Source organism: Rattus norvegicus, chromosome 1 (genome assembly GCF_036323735.1).
Source record: "Rattus norvegicus strain BN/NHsdMcwi chromosome 1, GRCr8, whole genome shotgun sequence".
Taxonomy (NCBI): Eukaryota; Metazoa; Chordata; class Mammalia; order Rodentia; family Muridae; genus Rattus; species Rattus norvegicus.
Genome location: NC_086019.1, coordinates 161278726 through 161295548, shown reverse-complemented (window position 1 = coordinate 161295548; position 16823 = coordinate 161278726). Strand labels below are relative to the sequence as shown.

General features: G+C 43.1%; 1 protein-coding gene across 3 annotated transcripts in view; it reads left to right on the top strand.

Annotated features, from left to right (window-relative positions):
* Aamdc (adipogenesis associated, Mth938 domain containing) overlaps positions 1–16823 on the top strand; it is a 30049-nt gene that overhangs the window by 7705 nt on the left and 5521 nt on the right. For all 3 annotated transcript variants that reach the window (NM_001108493.1, XM_017589374.3, XM_006229768.4), the window contains 2 exons: positions 8041–8190; positions 14440–14535. In NM_001108493.1, the coding sequence (NP_001101963.1) occupies positions 8053–8190; positions 14440–14535 (234 nt within the window). In that variant the 5' untranslated portion in view covers positions 8041–8052. The remainder of the gene's footprint in view (positions 1–8040; positions 8191–14439; positions 14536–16823) is intronic.

Genomic DNA, 16823 nt, shown 5'->3' with positions numbered 1-16823 from the left:
GGTTGGTAGTGTTTCTCCTCCCGTGTTTGAGATTAACAATTTCACAATAATTATATGTACAGCAACTAAGTGGAGTTATCACAAGTATACAGTTTGCTTTAACATACAAAATCAAACTCAGTATTACATCATGTTAACAGAATAAAGAAACAAGCCCAGTCAGGTGCAGGGCAAAAAGATGCAACCCAAAAAATGCAGGGAAAAAAATCTTTGAGAAGATTCAATTTTTTTTTTTGTGGTAAAAATGTTCAGTAAACTAGGAACTTCTGGGGACCATTTTCAACCTTATTGATTTAGCAATATCTACGGAAGCCCAACATTTAACATATTAATGATGAAGACTGATGCTTTCACCCAAAATCAGGAGCAAGGCATGTATTTAACACCAGAGTGAGGTTCTAGCCAGGGCAACCAGAAAGGAAAGAGAATGTATCCAAATTAGGATGGGGAGAGGCATGTATGGATTTATGCTCTATCTTAAGTGACATGGTCTTATACATAAGAAGTCTTACGAGGGGTTGGGGATTTAGCTCAGTGGTAGAGCGCTTGCCTAGCAACCTCAAGGCCCTGGGTTTGGTCCCCAGCTCCGGAAAAAAAAGAAAAAAAAAAGAAAAGAAGTCTTACTAAACAGAATTTTAAATAAAATTTTAACCAACAAGTAAGTTTGTAAGATTCTAAATAAAATCTCAGAAATCAAGTATAGTTCAGCATATAAGAAAAAAATCCAAATGTGAAATTAAGAAGGAATTCTATCAGGGGAGGTAGCAACTCAGGAGACATAGGCAACACAGCCAGGAACCATCCCCAAAGGGAAAGTCTTTACAATAGCATCTAAAACAATAAAATAATCTAAAACTAAAAATCTGAAGAGGCACGAATGATGGCTCTACCTCTAATCACTTACAAAGCTAACCAGGAAAATGAAGAGTCCGGAGCCAGCAAAGGTAACAAAAACAACAGCAAAAACCAAAGACACAAACAAATAAAAACAAGACTACAGAAAATAAACACTGGAAAGAAATTTACTTTGATATGGAAACACAACCCATATTCATAGATGGAAGACTTTTCTCTGATTCTAGGATCAAACCCAGAGTCTGCATGGAGGGTAAACTTACTCTGCCCCTGACTTACACCCACAGAGGATTCAATGCTGATAAAATGACAGGACTCTGTATTGAATCGAATTACAGGTTCCCTTCAGCATACTGTCCGTCAAAGTTCTAACGGGAGTCTGCAGAAATTGTTGTTGATCACAACATTAATATGGAAATGTAAAACCCCTAGAATATCACATAATTTTAAATAATAAGGAAAAGTTGAAGAAATCGAACTTCAGGCTACTGTGACCAAGACCGCAGAGGACCACCAGAGGATTCTTCCTGTGGGATAGCTGCGTTCCCCAAACTTCCAAGTTAAAACCCCAGCTTTCAAACTAAGGGTATTTGAAGAGTGTACCTTCAGAAGGTAACTAAGGTTAGGTGAGGTCATGAGGGTGGGCCATAATACGATAGGATAGGTAGCTTTATAAGAGGACTAGAGAGAATTCCCTGGCTCCAGAACTGTGAGAAATGATTTTCTGTTGATGCAATTAACACTTTGTTATAGTAGCCCAAGCTGACCAATAAACGGCCACCTTATCAATGGAGTAGAAGGGGAACCTTTGGTTTGGTTTGGCTTGGTTTTTGAGACAGGTTCTCTTTGCGTATCTCTCTGGCTGTCCCACAACTCGCTCTGTGACCAGGTTGAACTGGGAGCCTGCTCTGCTTCCTGCATGCTGGGGTTAAAACATGTGCCACCACTGCCTGGCAAAAGGAAAAGTCTACGTCTAAGTAATGTGGGTAGAACCCACTGATTGATTGTATTTTTTTAATTCAGGGTGGGTGTGTGCACATGAATATGTCTGGAGATCTGAGGATAATTTTTTAAAATTTCTTTTACATTTGTGTGTGTGTGTGTGTGTGTGTGTGTGTGTGTGTGTACATGTACGTGTGTGTGCATGGATGTGTGTGTGTGTGCGAGCGCTTGTAGAGATGAGATGACAACTTGTTAGAGTTTGTTTTCTCTACCATATGGATTCTGGCAGTTGAACTTGGGTGCCGGCCCGGCCTAGTGGCAAGCACCTCTATCATCTATCACTTGCAGTCCTCCAGAGGACAACTTTGCAGAGGGAGTCAGTTATCTCTTTCCATCTTCACATGGGTTCTGGGAATTGAACTCAAACCATTAGGTTTGTGCAGCAACTCACTGAGCCGTCACAGCTCTTCACCAAGAGGCAGGAACTGGATGAATAAATGCACGAAGATAAACAGTAGATATATAAGTAATTTTTGAAACATCAAATTCACAACTGCAGCATGTGATCATGCTTGCAGTACATATGCTCCAAGAAAAATTACTGAATAAGAAATTCAGGAAGCAATAGTTTCATTCCTGACAAGAAACTAAGTAGCTGGAATGTTTGAAGAAATAAAGGATGTGGAATTCCTACAAGAGTAACAGGCAAGGAAAAGCCCAGAAGTCAAACTGAATGGAACGAGGAAACTACCGGCCCTTCTGTGGTACAGAGGAGATGGATCTTAGGGGCAGTTTATCTCCTTGCAGAAGAACGTTTCTAGTATCCATACAGTGTGGCAAGATGGGAGTCTGACGGACGTAGGTTTTAATTACAACTCTCTTAAAGCTATTTAACCTTACAGTGTTACCTTCCATATCCAGACATGGAAATTGTAGTGTGTGTGTGTCCTTTGCAATATTATTCTAAATTTTGTTCATTGTTGATATTGGTATTGTTACTATTAGGAGAATTTACACATTGGCTTTTAAGCTATGAGGATAGATTTTGGGGGGAAGGTTGAGAAAGGGTTTCTCTGTATAGTCTTAGTTGTCCTGGAACTTGTTCTGTAGACCAGGCCGGCCTTGAACTAAGAACTCACAGATCAGCCTGCTCTGACTCCCAAGCGCTGGGATTAAAGGCATGTGCCATCACCTCCTGCTTTAAAGATAGATTTTCAATATTAATTTCAAATACCTTTGTAATGTTTGGTGTGATGTCAATGTAAAGTGGGGGCTGAAGATATGACTCAGCAGCTAAGAGCAAGGGCTGCTTTTTCAGAGGATCTGGTTTTGATGTCCAGCACTCACGTGGTAACTCACAATTGCCTATAATTCCATGTCCAGGAGTTCTGACCCTTTATTTGCCCTCTATAGGCACCAGGCATTTGTATGATGCACAGAAATGTGTGCAGGCAAAACACCCATACACATAAAAGTTAAAAACGAATAGTAATGGGTGTGGCGGTACAGATCTTTAATCCCAGAAAGGGGGAGGTTGACACAGGTAGGTCTCTGTGAGTTCTTTTCCAGCCATGACTATATGGTAAAACCCAGGAGAGAGAGAGAGAGAGAGAGAGAGAGAGAGAGAGAGAGAGAGAGAGAGAGAGAGAGAGAGAGCGCGAGCACCGAGTAGCATGTGCCTTGAGTCTAGACACCTGACTGGGATAGCCAAGGAATGAAAAAAGAGCAGTAAATTACTAAAGAAGTAATTACACAAAAACAGGGAAGAGTGGGCTCAGGTCCGTGCTCACTCTGATGACTCTGCACCAACTGCCTTGACACCTCAGTGTGCATGGGCTGGGGAACGAGGGACAGCTACTCTCTGTAGGAAAACAGGAAGAAGGGAGAAGACAACTAGGTTTCTAGGTTCTGTGCACACTGATTAATCATCTGCAAATACTTACACTTGGACAAGGAAGAAGGCTGCTAACTTCTATGAGTCTGAGGCCTTGGTCCTTAGAGTGGCTGTGCACTCACTCACTCGGAATCTTCCACTCCCTACAGAGAGGAGCTATGGAGATGGCGCATCAGATACAAATGCTCACAGCTCTTGCAAGGAGACCCAAGTCTGGTTCCCAGCACCTACAAGGTGTCTCAAAACCATCTGAAAACTCTAGTCCAGTGGTTCTCAACCTTCCTAATACTGTGACCATTTATTACAGTTCCTCGTGTTCTAGTGACACCAACCATAGAATTATCTTATTGCTACTTTAGAATTGTAACTTTTCTACTGTTGTGAATTGTAATGTAAGTATCTGATATGTAGGATATCTGATATGTGACCAACTCCCAAAAGGGTTGTGACCCACAGGTCACAGTGAACCTATGCTTTAGTTCCGAAAGGTCCAGTGCCCTCTGCTGGTCTCTCTGCATGCATGCGCTACACTTCTGCTCCTGCAGGCATTTGCACATACACATATATGTAAACATGAATCTGTTTTGGAAAGAACAGGAAGCAGCACCACAAATATAGAAAGAGTTGCGTGAAAATGCAGCAAGGTATCTGTTTGCAAACTTTAAAGAGGCCTCACTGGGGACCAACCTTGCTGGCATCATAATCTTGTATTCTATTTTTCCAAACTGAGAAAAGGAATCTGTCCTTTAAGCCATCTGTGGTATTTTGTTTTATAAACTATAACACATTCCTCAAGATACAGATCCAGACATCCTCTGCTCATTCCAGCTTCCTATTTCCTAGAAGTCATTATATTGCGTCTCTAAAGTTTTCCTGTGACAGGTAGAGGCTCAGCAGGTAAGGGAGACTACCTGAATTCAGTTCCACCCTAGGATCCCACAAGGTGGCAGGAGAGAAGCAGTTCCTAAGTGATGTTCTATCCTCTACATAGGCATGGTCTGTGCACTTACACACACACACACACACACCACACACACACACACACACACCACACACACACATCACACACACACCACACACACACACACAACACACACACACACAACACACACACCACACACACCACACACACCACACACACACATCATACACACACCACACACACACACAACACACACACACACAACACACACAACACACACACCACACACACCACACACACACATCATACACACACCACACACACACACAACACACACACACACAACACACACAACACACACACCACACACACCACACACACACCACACACACACACACCACACACACACACACCACACACACACACCACACACACACACACCACACACACACACCACACACACACACCACACACACCACACACACACACACACAGAGTAATGCTACCTTTGCCTTCCAATGATGGGATTAAAAGAGTGCACCATGATGCCCGGAAAACTGTATGTGTTTTCTCTCCTATAGTATAGTGTCATTGCCTTAAAAACAGAAATCATGCAAATCTTCCTCTCACCGTGCTCTAAACAGTATGCTTATTTTCTCTGTTCTGAACTCTGCAATGATCATTTAGAAGTTGACGTGGTAAAGTTGCATTATTAGTTAATAGTATTGGGTAAAAGTATGATTTGTAATTGTCTTTACGGAAGGTGATGTACTTTAGGGAGAGAGGGGTAGGAAATTGACAAAGGTGAGGCAGGAGGACCAAAAATGACGATCATCATACATAATGATTTCAAACCCAGCTTGAGAGTCATTAGACCCTAGCTCAAACCAGCCTGGTGTAGTGTGTGCTGTGAATCCCACCACTTGGGAGACAAAGGCAAGTGGATTTCTGTGAGTTCATGGCCAGCCTGGCCCACATAAGAGTTCCAAGACAGCCAGAGCTACATAATAGAGAAACCCTGTCTCAAAAAGAAAAAACATAAAAACTGTCTTAAAACTGTACAATAAAGGGTGGGGGTTTAGCTCAGTGGTAGAGCGCTTGCCTAGCAAGCGCAAGGCCCTGGGTTTGGTCCCCAGCTCCGAAAAAAAGAAAAAAAAAACTGTACAATTAAATAGCCACACAATTGGGAGGGCATTCAAACGACAATACTAATGCTATTCTTTCTGGTTCCCACATGGTATGTGGCCACTGAAATACCTGTTCAGCCCTTTGCTTTGTTTCATCTTGGTTTTGTTCTGCAGCCTGTTTTTCTGAGTGTTTTCCTCTATATCTATGCAGATTAGTATCCAGCCACAAATTAAGTCAATAGCCATACACTTTGAGCCAGCAAGAATTCTGTGTTCTACTAATGGATCCATGTGTGCACTGAAGAGTGAACTGAAAATCCCACTTGTCTGTACTGGTTTTTGTATCTGCTGAGCCCTCTTCTGCCTCTTCTCTTTGTTCCTGTGATTAGGGGTTAGCAGCATGTAATGTTCAAGTGAATTAACCTACCCAGGTTTTTGCAGCATGAACTCATGGCTTCTGGTCTAATTGGGATACATAGAGAGTTTGTAAAGGCCTCTGCAACTGTGTCACTCTTGAGAACTCTTTTTTATCTTTTGTGTGTGGTATACATATTAGTACATATCAGGGAGTGTGTGTGTGTGTGTGCATACATGTAGACATGTGAATGTTGACCTCACCAATTGCCCTCTACCTTATTTTTTGAGAAAGGGTCTTTCACTGAATCTAGAACTTGAGGATTCAGCTAGATTAGCTGGCCAGCAAGTTCCTGGGATCCTGTCTGCTTTCACAGCATGGGGATTACAAGTGTGCAGCCATGGCCAGTTTTTGTTTTTTGTTTTTTACATGCGTGCTAATGATCTAACTCTGGACCTCAAGTTTGTACATTGTCTTAGGGTTTCATTGCTGTGAAGAGACACCATGACCAAAGCAACTCTTAGAAAAGACAGCATGTAATTGGGGCTGCTTTACAATTTCAGAGGTTCAGTCCAGGATCATGACAGAAGCATGGCAGCATCTGGGCAGGCAGACATGGTGTTGGAGGAGCCAAGAGTTCTACACCTCGATCCCAAGGTAGACAGAAGGAGACTCTTCTGTAGGCAGCCAGGAGGAAGGTCTCTTTCCACACTGGGTGGAGCTCACGCAGTAAGAAACCTCAAAGCACACCTTCACAGTGACACGCTTCCTCCAACAAGGCCACACCTATTCCAACAAGGTCACCCTTCCTAATAGTGCCAATTCCCATGGGTCAAGCATTCAAACTGCATGGTCTATGGGGGCAAACCTATTTGAATCACCAACTCATCAAGCACTTTACTAACTCAGCCATCCAACCATGTCTCCCACTTGGAGTATTTCAGTCCTAGTTCACCAGTCAGTTGCCTACTCTGTAGTAGCAGGAAGACTATTTGCTTTCATACTCCTATGTAGCAGAACTTAGGTGCCTATAGAATCTGCATAGAGAATTCCCAGGAGCTGAACTAATATGAGATTCATTGCTTTGCATAAATAAGCAGTTTATGGTAGGTCTATCCTTTTATTTCTAGAATGTCAAATAATTGTTTTAAAAGCAAAGTGTTATGCTTTTCTTTTGTTTGTTTTTTAAATTTACTCATATGAGTGTGTAAATTTTCTCATATGAATGAGTGTATGTCACCTGTGTGTGGGTGCCTCTGGAGGCTGATGAGGACACTGGATCCCCAGAACTGGAGTTATCAGCAATTATGAGCTACTCAACATGGGTACTACGAACCAGATTAAGTCACATAAAAGAGCAGCAAGTATTCCTGTGTCCTGTATCTCCAGCCTGTGTGTGTGTGTGTGTGTGTGTGTGTGTGTGTGTGTGTGTGTGTGTGTGTGTGTGGAGAGAGAGAGAGAGAGAGAGAGAGAGAGAGAGAGAGAGAGAGAGATTGTCAGTTCTCTTCTCCTACCATGAGGCTTCAGGGATTGAATTAGAGTGGTTGTGCTTGGTGCCAGGTAGCCTCTTGCTGGCCAAATAATCATCTTGATAGGATTTGTTCGCTGTGTTTATATCGAGGTAGGCCACGCCACCTCTTCATTCCATCATACTGAAGTGAAGCTTCACTTCCAAACTTTATCTCTAATAAAATATCCTGAGGATTGCCTCTGGAGTCTTGGAAATAATTGTTTTATCTGCTTTCTGTGATTACATGACTCACCTCCCAAGAACAGTATGTTTTAGGGAAGTCATCAGTAAAGGCCTGTATACCGAGTAGGGTAATACTCCTGTTGAGAAGGGGACCTCTCATGTTATGGAGAGTTGGGACTTCCTATCCTTGATTTTGGAGCAATTTCAACTTGCCTTGGTGGCTGACTTGGCACCTTTTTCTTTTAATTTCAGATTTCAGTTCACATGCTTATGGCTTCCCCTAAAATTGCTTCCCTCTCTTGGGGACAAATGAAAGTTCAAGGCTCTACCTTAACCTATAAGGATTGCAAAGTATGGCCAGGAGGCAGTCGGGCTTGGGATTGGAGAGAAACAGGAACTGAGGTAAGATTCTAGTGACTAGATTGGGTGACACTGCAGGCAGCTGACCAAGTAACTTCCCACCTCCTGAACTACCAAGTCACTATCTCGTCTCTTCCTTGCCAAGTGTGCATATCACCATTAAACTTGCCCCTTTGAAGTGCACGCTGTAATGCTGAAGAGATGGCTCAACAGGTGAGAGCACTGGCTGCTCTCCAGGAGGACCCGGATTTGGTCCCCAGCACCCACACGGCAGCTCACTATCATCTGTGACTTCACTTTCAGAGTGTCAGATACTCTTCTGGCCTCCTCCAGCATCAGGCATGTACATGGTGCAACAGACACACATGTAGGCAAGGCACCTCTACACACAACATAAACTGCACATGTAATATAATGGAACCGTGGGGCTGGAAAGTTGACTCAGCAGTGAAGAGCACTGGCTGTTCTTCCAAAAATACCCAGGTTCAATTCCCAGCACCTACATGGCAGTTCACGACTGTCTGTTACTCTAGTTCTGAGGGCTCTGACACCCTCTCACACACATACAAGCAGGCAGAACATCAATGTACATAAAACAGAAATAAGTCATTTAAAAATATATATGATGGGGCTGGCTCAGTGTACCGACTGCTCTTCCAGAGGTCCTGAGTTCTGTTCCCAGCAACCACATGGTGGCTCACAACCATCTATAATGGGATCTGATGCTCTCTTCTGGTGTGTCTGAAGACAACAACAGTGTACTCATAAAAAAATAAATAAATCTTTAAAAAACAATATATATATATGTATATGATGGACGCCTAAATTCAATTCACATTTATAGGTTTATACAGTTACTAGTATATTAATCCCAAGATATATTTATCACCCCCCCAAAAAGCACCCCCACGACCATGAGTGTCCAGTGCCATTTCCTCCGTCTCATACCTCCAGTTCCTGGCAAAACTGATGCTTTATTAATTCCCATAGTTTTATTATTTCTTTTCTCTTTTTTTGTTTGTTTGTTTTTTGGTTTTTGTTTTCTCAAGACAGGGTTTCTCTGCGTAGCCCCATCTGTCCTGGAACTCACTCTATAGACCAGGCTGGTCTCTAACGCAACAGAGTTTACCTGCCTCTGCCTCCCAAGTACTGGGATTAAAGGCATACATCACCAACACCAGATTTCCTCAGTTTTAAATAAATGTCATGTTTTGGGGGGAAAATCACAGAATTTAGCAAGTTTTGGGGTTTTGTCTTTTTTCTTATTTTTCTTCTCTTATATATTATATCCTGAGTGCAGTTTTGCCTCCCTCCCCTACCCCTAGCCTCTCTCCATGCTACCTCCCCCCTTCTCCAGATCCACCCCTGTCAGCCTCCCCTCAGATTAGAGCACACCTCCCAGGGACATGAACCAAACACTACATAACAGACTACAGTAAGATCAGGCACAGACCACCACATCAAGGCTGGACAAGGCAGCTCTTTAGAAGGAAAGGGTCCCACAAGTGAGTGAGAGAGTCAAGACAGCCCCTGACCCCACTCTTTGGATTCTCATGAGAATACCAAGCTACTCAGCCTTAACATATGCAGAGGACCAAGGTCAGACCCTTACAGGCTCCTGGTCAGCTGATTCTGTGGGCCTTGTTCTCATGATATGTCCCTGACCCCTCTAGTTCCTCCCTCCTCCGCATGACTCCCTGAGCTTACCTCATGTTTTGTTGTTGGGAATTTAGTTCCTAAGGAACAGAATTCTAGCCCAGATCAGCCATGCACCTTGAGGTAAGGGGTGGACATTTCAAGTTCCTGGTGTGTGGGCCTTATCAACCCTGGCTCACAGATGCAGGATTTAGAGCTGGTGTGATTTGGTTCTGATTCTTATGCGCTACCCCAGAGGACCTCCCATTCCTGAGAGTGCTGGTCGTGGGCAAGCATGCAGCAGCAGGCCATTTTCAACCTCCCCTTATTAGTAGAACCACTGCAAGATTGTTCAACGTGAAACTCAGGGCTCTGTGGCCCATGGCTGCAATGTGGGAGGCTGAAATCACTGGAAAACTGTTACCCGAAGTTTCACAAGACTGTGGCAGAAAGCAGCCAGTGCCTTGGTAGAGTAAGAGATCAGTCAAGAGGCTGTTCATTCAGGTGAGAACAATGAGAACATAACTCAGTGTCTACAGGGCATAGAGCCCAGCAATCCTTTGCCCTTCACTCAGAGTCTACTTTTAACACAATGTGGCCAGCTAATGCTACTCCTGCCCATTTACAAGCCGTCGATTTTGGCAGACAGGAATGATTTTTTGAAAACTTAATGTAGGCATATTTCATTTTCAATTTGATTGTAAAATCTCTGAGTCACAAAGGATGAAATCCTCTTTTTGGCTGCTACAATGGGTAGTAGACAAGTCAGTGTTCTACAATTAATAGCTTTCCCCCAAGAAAGACAGTGAGCTTTACAACCCTGAGCTGTGTCATAAAAGCCTCCACGAGAGTCCTGGTAGTTGTCTTGAGGAATTGGAAGCACAGAGGAGCTGAGGGCAGTGTGGAGATGCGTGCTAACTGATGTTCCAACTCCAGGTTTCCACACAAAGCTGAGAGTAATTACTGCCAGAGCCTGATCCACAGGCTCCTCCTGTTAGGTTGTATTGCTCAGTATGGGGTACCACGGGCCTGCAGGACAGCAGCCGCAGCAGCTGAATTCATCACATGTGTTCTAGCAGCTCTGAGCGGCTGTGGTCAGCTATCGCTCACTCTAGTCTGAATCTCCAGATTACAGTCTTGCGCTCCTTAGAGCCCTTGCATAGCATTTCTAGCAGTCAGAATGGTCTTGTTTCCTGACAGTTACAACAGTGAAACAACGTGAACCCTAAGACTTTGGGAATCAAGGTTCTATTCAAAACATTTATTTGAAATGCATTTAAGGAAGGTAAAGCTCTCTAACCATGATCTGTAATTCTTTTAAACGTTCACTGTGGTCATAGCTTCAGAAAAAAATGTTATTTAAATCATATTTATTAAGTTCAGGGTGGATCTAGGGTTGATCACAGATTATGGGACTAAAAAGAACATCTGGTCCAAGTCTTGTATAGTCTTTAATAAATAGTTGTAATCATGGAACTGGGAATTGGCTCAGTGATTAAGAGCACTGACTTCTCTTTTCCAGGTCCCAGGTTCGATTCCCAGCACCCACATGGCAGCTCACAACTGTCTGTAACTCCATGCCAGGGGATCTGACTCCCTCACACAGACATACATGCAGACAAAACACTAATACACATAAAATAAAAATAGTCATTTAAAATTTATAAAACAATCATATAGATATGTCCCTGTTTGATTTTTCCTTTTAAATTTTTTAAGTAATTTTAAGACATTACAGGCTGGGACTGGACAGATGTCTCAGAGGTTCAGAGCAGTTGTTTCTCTTCCAGAGGACTGTCTGACTCTATTTCTAAGGGATCTAACACCTCTTTCTAGCCTCTACAGACACTAGAAACACACATGGTGCACAAATACTCATGTAGACAAAGCACCTACACACAAGAATTCAAAAACATTTTCAGCCACAAATACTTTTAAATTTCATTTTTTTTTTTTGGTTCTTTTTTTTTCGGAGCTGGGGACCGAACCCAGGGCCTTGCGCTTCCTAGGTAAGCGCTTTACCACTGAGCTAAATCCCAAGCCCCTTTAAATTTCATTTTTATTTTGTTTGTGTGCAAAGGTGTTTTGCCTGCATGTATGTCTGTGTACCACTTGCATTCAGTATTCACAGAGATCTGAAGAGAGCCTAGGATCTCCTGAGACTCAGAGTTGCAGACAGTTGTAGCCACCATGTGGATACTGGGACCCAAACCAGGTCCTCCAAAAGAGAAACAAGTACTCTTGTTTGTCTGTTTTGAGACAAGGTCTCACTGTGTAGCCCTGGCTATCCTGGAACTCACTCTGTAGACCAGTCTGGTGTCAAACTAGAGAGATCCGATTGCCTCTGCTGGGTTCTGGGATTAAATATGTGTGCGCTACAGGTGCGACAGTGCTCTGAACAACTGCGCTATCTCTCTAGACCATAAACGTAAATATGTTTTAAGAAAACAGTCTGGTTCTCTCAGTATCTTCTGCTCCTGGTAGAGAACAGAGAAACTGGAGATACCCTGCAGAGTCTCTCAGCTCTGTGTTCCGTCCCAGGATGAAGATGTACTTTTGTGCCTGATGTTCTTGTCTGTAGTTACAAGGCAATGGTTAAAGTCAGGAACGCAGCAAATACCGTTATCTAACATACAGGCTCATTTTAAGTTTAGCTGTCCAAGAGTGTTGACATATATATCATTAAATTGTTCCTTTTTATTGATGAGTAAGAGTCCACCAGACACTTGTAACAAATCTGTTTACTCAGGGTTGGCGATCATCAGTTACATTGTTTTCAACCATAGGCACTATGAATACAAGTACCCAGAACTCTCATCTGGAAGTATTATGTGATGCTAGGCATGGTAACACACACCTTTATTCCCAGCCCTTGGGAGGCAGAGGAAGGAGGAGCTCAGTGAGTCCCAAGCCAGCCTGGTCTACAGAGTGAGATCTAGGACACCCAGAGCTACACAGTGAGACCCTGTCTTGAAAAGAAAAAGAAGGTTTTTGTGTAAACATGAGTTTCAAGATTCTAAGATGAACACCTAGGAGTTGTGATTGTACTTTTAACCACTGGCTTGTCTCTACAGCTCCCAGGCTGATTTTCTTCAATTTTAATGAAGTTTTATTCTGCCTTCTCTCTCTCTCTCTCTCTCTCTCTCTCTCTCTCTCTCTCTCTCTCTCTCTCAGCCCTTTATCGTCCAGTGGAGGGGAAGAGAGGCATGGAGAGAGATTCTCCTGTGAAAGTGGGACTATTCAGGCCACTTACTGGGCTTAGCACAACTATGCTAGTCATTATGGTTTGTTGGTTGGGTTTTTGGGACAGGGTTTCTCTGTGTAGCTTTGACTGTCCTGTAGCTCACTCCGTAGACCAAGCTGGCCTGAAACTCAGAGATCCACCTGCCTCTGCCTCCCAAGTGCTGGGATTAAACCACCCAGTTTTATGTTTTCTCTTTTAAGCTTCAAGGAGGCTGTTCCTTGGTATCAGAGCCCAGCAAAGTGCTCCACTCTTTATAGAGCTCATTATAGCAGAAATAAAGAGCTCATTATAGCAGATAATAATAATAATAATAATAATAATAATGAGTGTCTGAGTTCAAATTCCAGCTCTACCACTTAACAGCCATGTCATCTTAACCCAGTTGTGTATTTTCCCGCGCGTCAGCTTCCTTACCTATGGTATGACAGTGGAGGCTTTTGTGCTTACCTTTCCCCTTTTCTTTTCTTATATTGTCTTTATTGTTTTTTGTTTTGTTTTTGAGACAGGGTTTCTTTATGTTTCCCTACATCCCCATGTGCAGGATTCTTAATTGTTTTCTAAGTAGAAATCTTAGAAATCTCTGACCACACCTGTCATTCTTCCTGAGTCATACTGAATACTTTTAATTATGTGTGTATCTGTGTGTAAGTGTGTCCACGTGAGTGCAGAGGTCATAAGAAGGTATCAAATCGCCCAGAGCTGGAGTTAAAGGCAGTCGTGAGCTGTCCAGTGTAGAAGTCGCAGCTGAAGCAGGTCCTGTCCACAAGGACACACTCGTAACCCCTGAGACACCTCACTAGTACTGCCCCTCATCCCACTGAAGCTGCCTGCTGGACATGGTAACATATCCCTAAACCCCAGCACACCACCACTAGAGACGGGAGAACCAGGAGTTCAAAGACAGGCCTGAGACTGAGCTCAATGCCAGTCTGGGCTACATGAGCTCTGCCCAATAGAGAGGAGAAAGCCATCCCGTGTATTCCTCACTGCACTGGAACTCCTTGAATGCAGCTCTGTATCTTTTTGCAGAGCCTAGAGGATGGGACTCTGCTTGGCAGAAAGTAAGCCTCAGTAAACAGTTCTAGAATGAACCCCATAAAGATGTCTATTGTGGGGGCTGTTGGGAGGGCTCGGTAGGTAAGCATTTGCTGCTCTTACAGAAGATCTGGTTCAGTTTCCATCCACCACATGACAGCTCACAACTGTCCTCTCCAGTTCCTGCTCCAATGGATCGGATGCCCTCTGCTGGCCTTGGTGGCCACCAGGCATACACGTGCTGCACACACATACATGAAGGCAAAACACTTAAGGAATTTTTATGTATTTTAGGCATACACTTAACATAATTTTTTTTTAAAGAATTGGGTTGTGAAGAAAGATTGGTACCTTTCTGCTCTCTCCTCCATATCCAGCATTCTCCTGGAGTGCAGCCAGCAGACGTAAAGGAAGTTGCTGAGAAGGGTGTACAGACTCTTGTGATTGGCAGAGGAATGAGCGAGGCCTTGAAGGTAGGTTCTAATGTCTATAACGTTCCTGAGGATGGGCACTTATCTCTCAGACCTTCCTTCATTAGAGTTCAGCTCTAAATATCACGGCCTCTCATTTGCTGAGCAATACGAGGCCTAGGATGTATAACAGTGTGTCCACTCCACTGTCAGTCCTGGCCTTTCCAAGTCTCTGTGCCCATCCCTGATTGTTCAACTATTCCTCACCAATACCTCTCTTAGGGAATTGCTCACCTTCTGTGGTTATCAGGTCAGTCAGTCATGTGGGTCAACAAAAGGGATCACTCTGGGCAGTGCATTGTTATGTAAATTATCACTATGTGAACATCACATATGCGCACACACAGAGAGAGCAGTGGTGCCAGTTGGCTTTGTACTCTTACAGAACCATACTTAAACATGGGGTCCAATTTTGGATGAAAAAGCCATTAAGGAGTACATAACTATAGTTGGTCTTTGAACTTTTGGGCCTTTTGCTTCTACGTCCTGACTGCTAAGGTTACAAGTATGCACTGTCACACACAGTTCATGCCATTCTGGGGATTAACTCAGGGTTTCACACATGCTCAGAAGTACTCGACCAACTGAGCTCTCCCTCCGGTCCATCGGTTTAGTTTAGTTTCAACAGGGTCTTCCTTGTATCCCCAACTAGCCTGGAGACTGGTGTAGTCCTCCTGCCTTTCCTTCCATGTGCTGGAGGTAGAAGCATTAGCTGCTGTGTTCAGCTCACTACTTTATGTTTTGATAGGATTTTTTTTTTTTGGTTCTTTTTTTTGGTGTTGATGAGTACATGAACCTCATATTAGATGATGCAGACAAGATTCTTTATAAAACAAACAGCTGGGCTGGATCATGCTAAAAGGAGATATTACTTTGCTCTAAAGACAGGAGACTTTGAGAAGGCATACAATGTTTTAAAGTGTCTTCTGATGGGAACACAGTTTGAAACATGTATTCATATTGTTGTGGTGGTCCTTATGTTACTATCATGTAACAATAAGTGCTGTAAGGTTGTTTTGTTACACACAGGAAAGAATGTTAGAATAGGGATGCAGCTTACTTAGGGATTAAGGAAATATAACCTTTCCCCCACCATTTTCTAGTTTTTGCATGAGAAACTCCATTTAGTGGAAGACACATCTTTTTTTTTTTTCTTTTGGTTCTTTTTTTTTCGGAGCTGGGGACCGAACCCAGGGCCTTGCGCTTCCTAGGTAAGCGCTCTACCACTGAGCTAAATCCCCAGCCCCCTTTGATAGGATATTTTATAGTATTCAATTTTGTTTTCTTTCAAGTTATGCTTTTTTGCCATGTTCAGAAAATAAATGTATATTTCATTTGATTTGTAAAATAGGATATACTTATGGTAAAGCATCCAAGAGTCAGTGACTAACTAGAAGTAGAGATGAAAGAGCGCGTCCCTGCAGCCTGTACATAGAATTCATACTGCTCCGGTTCTTTGTATGCATCTGCAGATATGTTTATACTGACACGGATGCACTTGTGCAGACTCAGCCCTGTCATGTTGTGGTGGTTTAAATATGGTTGACCCAGGGAGTGGCACTATTAGGAGGTGTGGCCTTGTTGGAGAAGGTGTGGTCTTGTTGGAGGAAGTGTCCCACTGTAGGGGTGGACTTTTAGACCCTCCTCCTGACCACTTGGGAACCAATCTTAGCAGCCTTCAGATGAAGATGTAGACCTCTCAGTTCCTTTTGCACCGTGCCTGCCTGGATGCTGCCACCGTGATGATAATGGGCTGAATCTCTGAACCTGTAAGCCAGCCCCAATTAAATGTTGTCCTTAGACGAGTTACCTTGGTCATGGACATGGTGTCGTGTCTGTTCATAGCAATTCAACTCTTATGACAGAAGTTGGTACCAGGAACTGAGGTATTGCTGTGATAGGCCTGACTATGTTCTTGTTTTGAAGAATGTGGATTTTGGAGTTTGGATTTGGAAGGCAATGAAATGCTTTAAGTGAGGTGTAATAGGCTGTCCTAGAAGGAGTATGGAAGACTTTGTCACTAAAAGTGATTTGAACTATGCAGACCTAGTCCAAGTGGCTTCAGTGGAGAATTTCAGTATGTGGCCTATAGACTGTTTTTTGTGGTATTTTGGGGAAGAATGTGGCTGCTTTTTGCCCTTGTCTGAAGAGTCTACCTGAGGCCAAGGTAAAGAAATTTATATTAATTGCATTGTTCTCTGATTAAGTCTCATGAAGAGAGTTTTGAACAAGTGTAGCAAGAAAAACTATAAAAATATATGGTTCGAGTAATAATAAAGGGGCACCAGGAA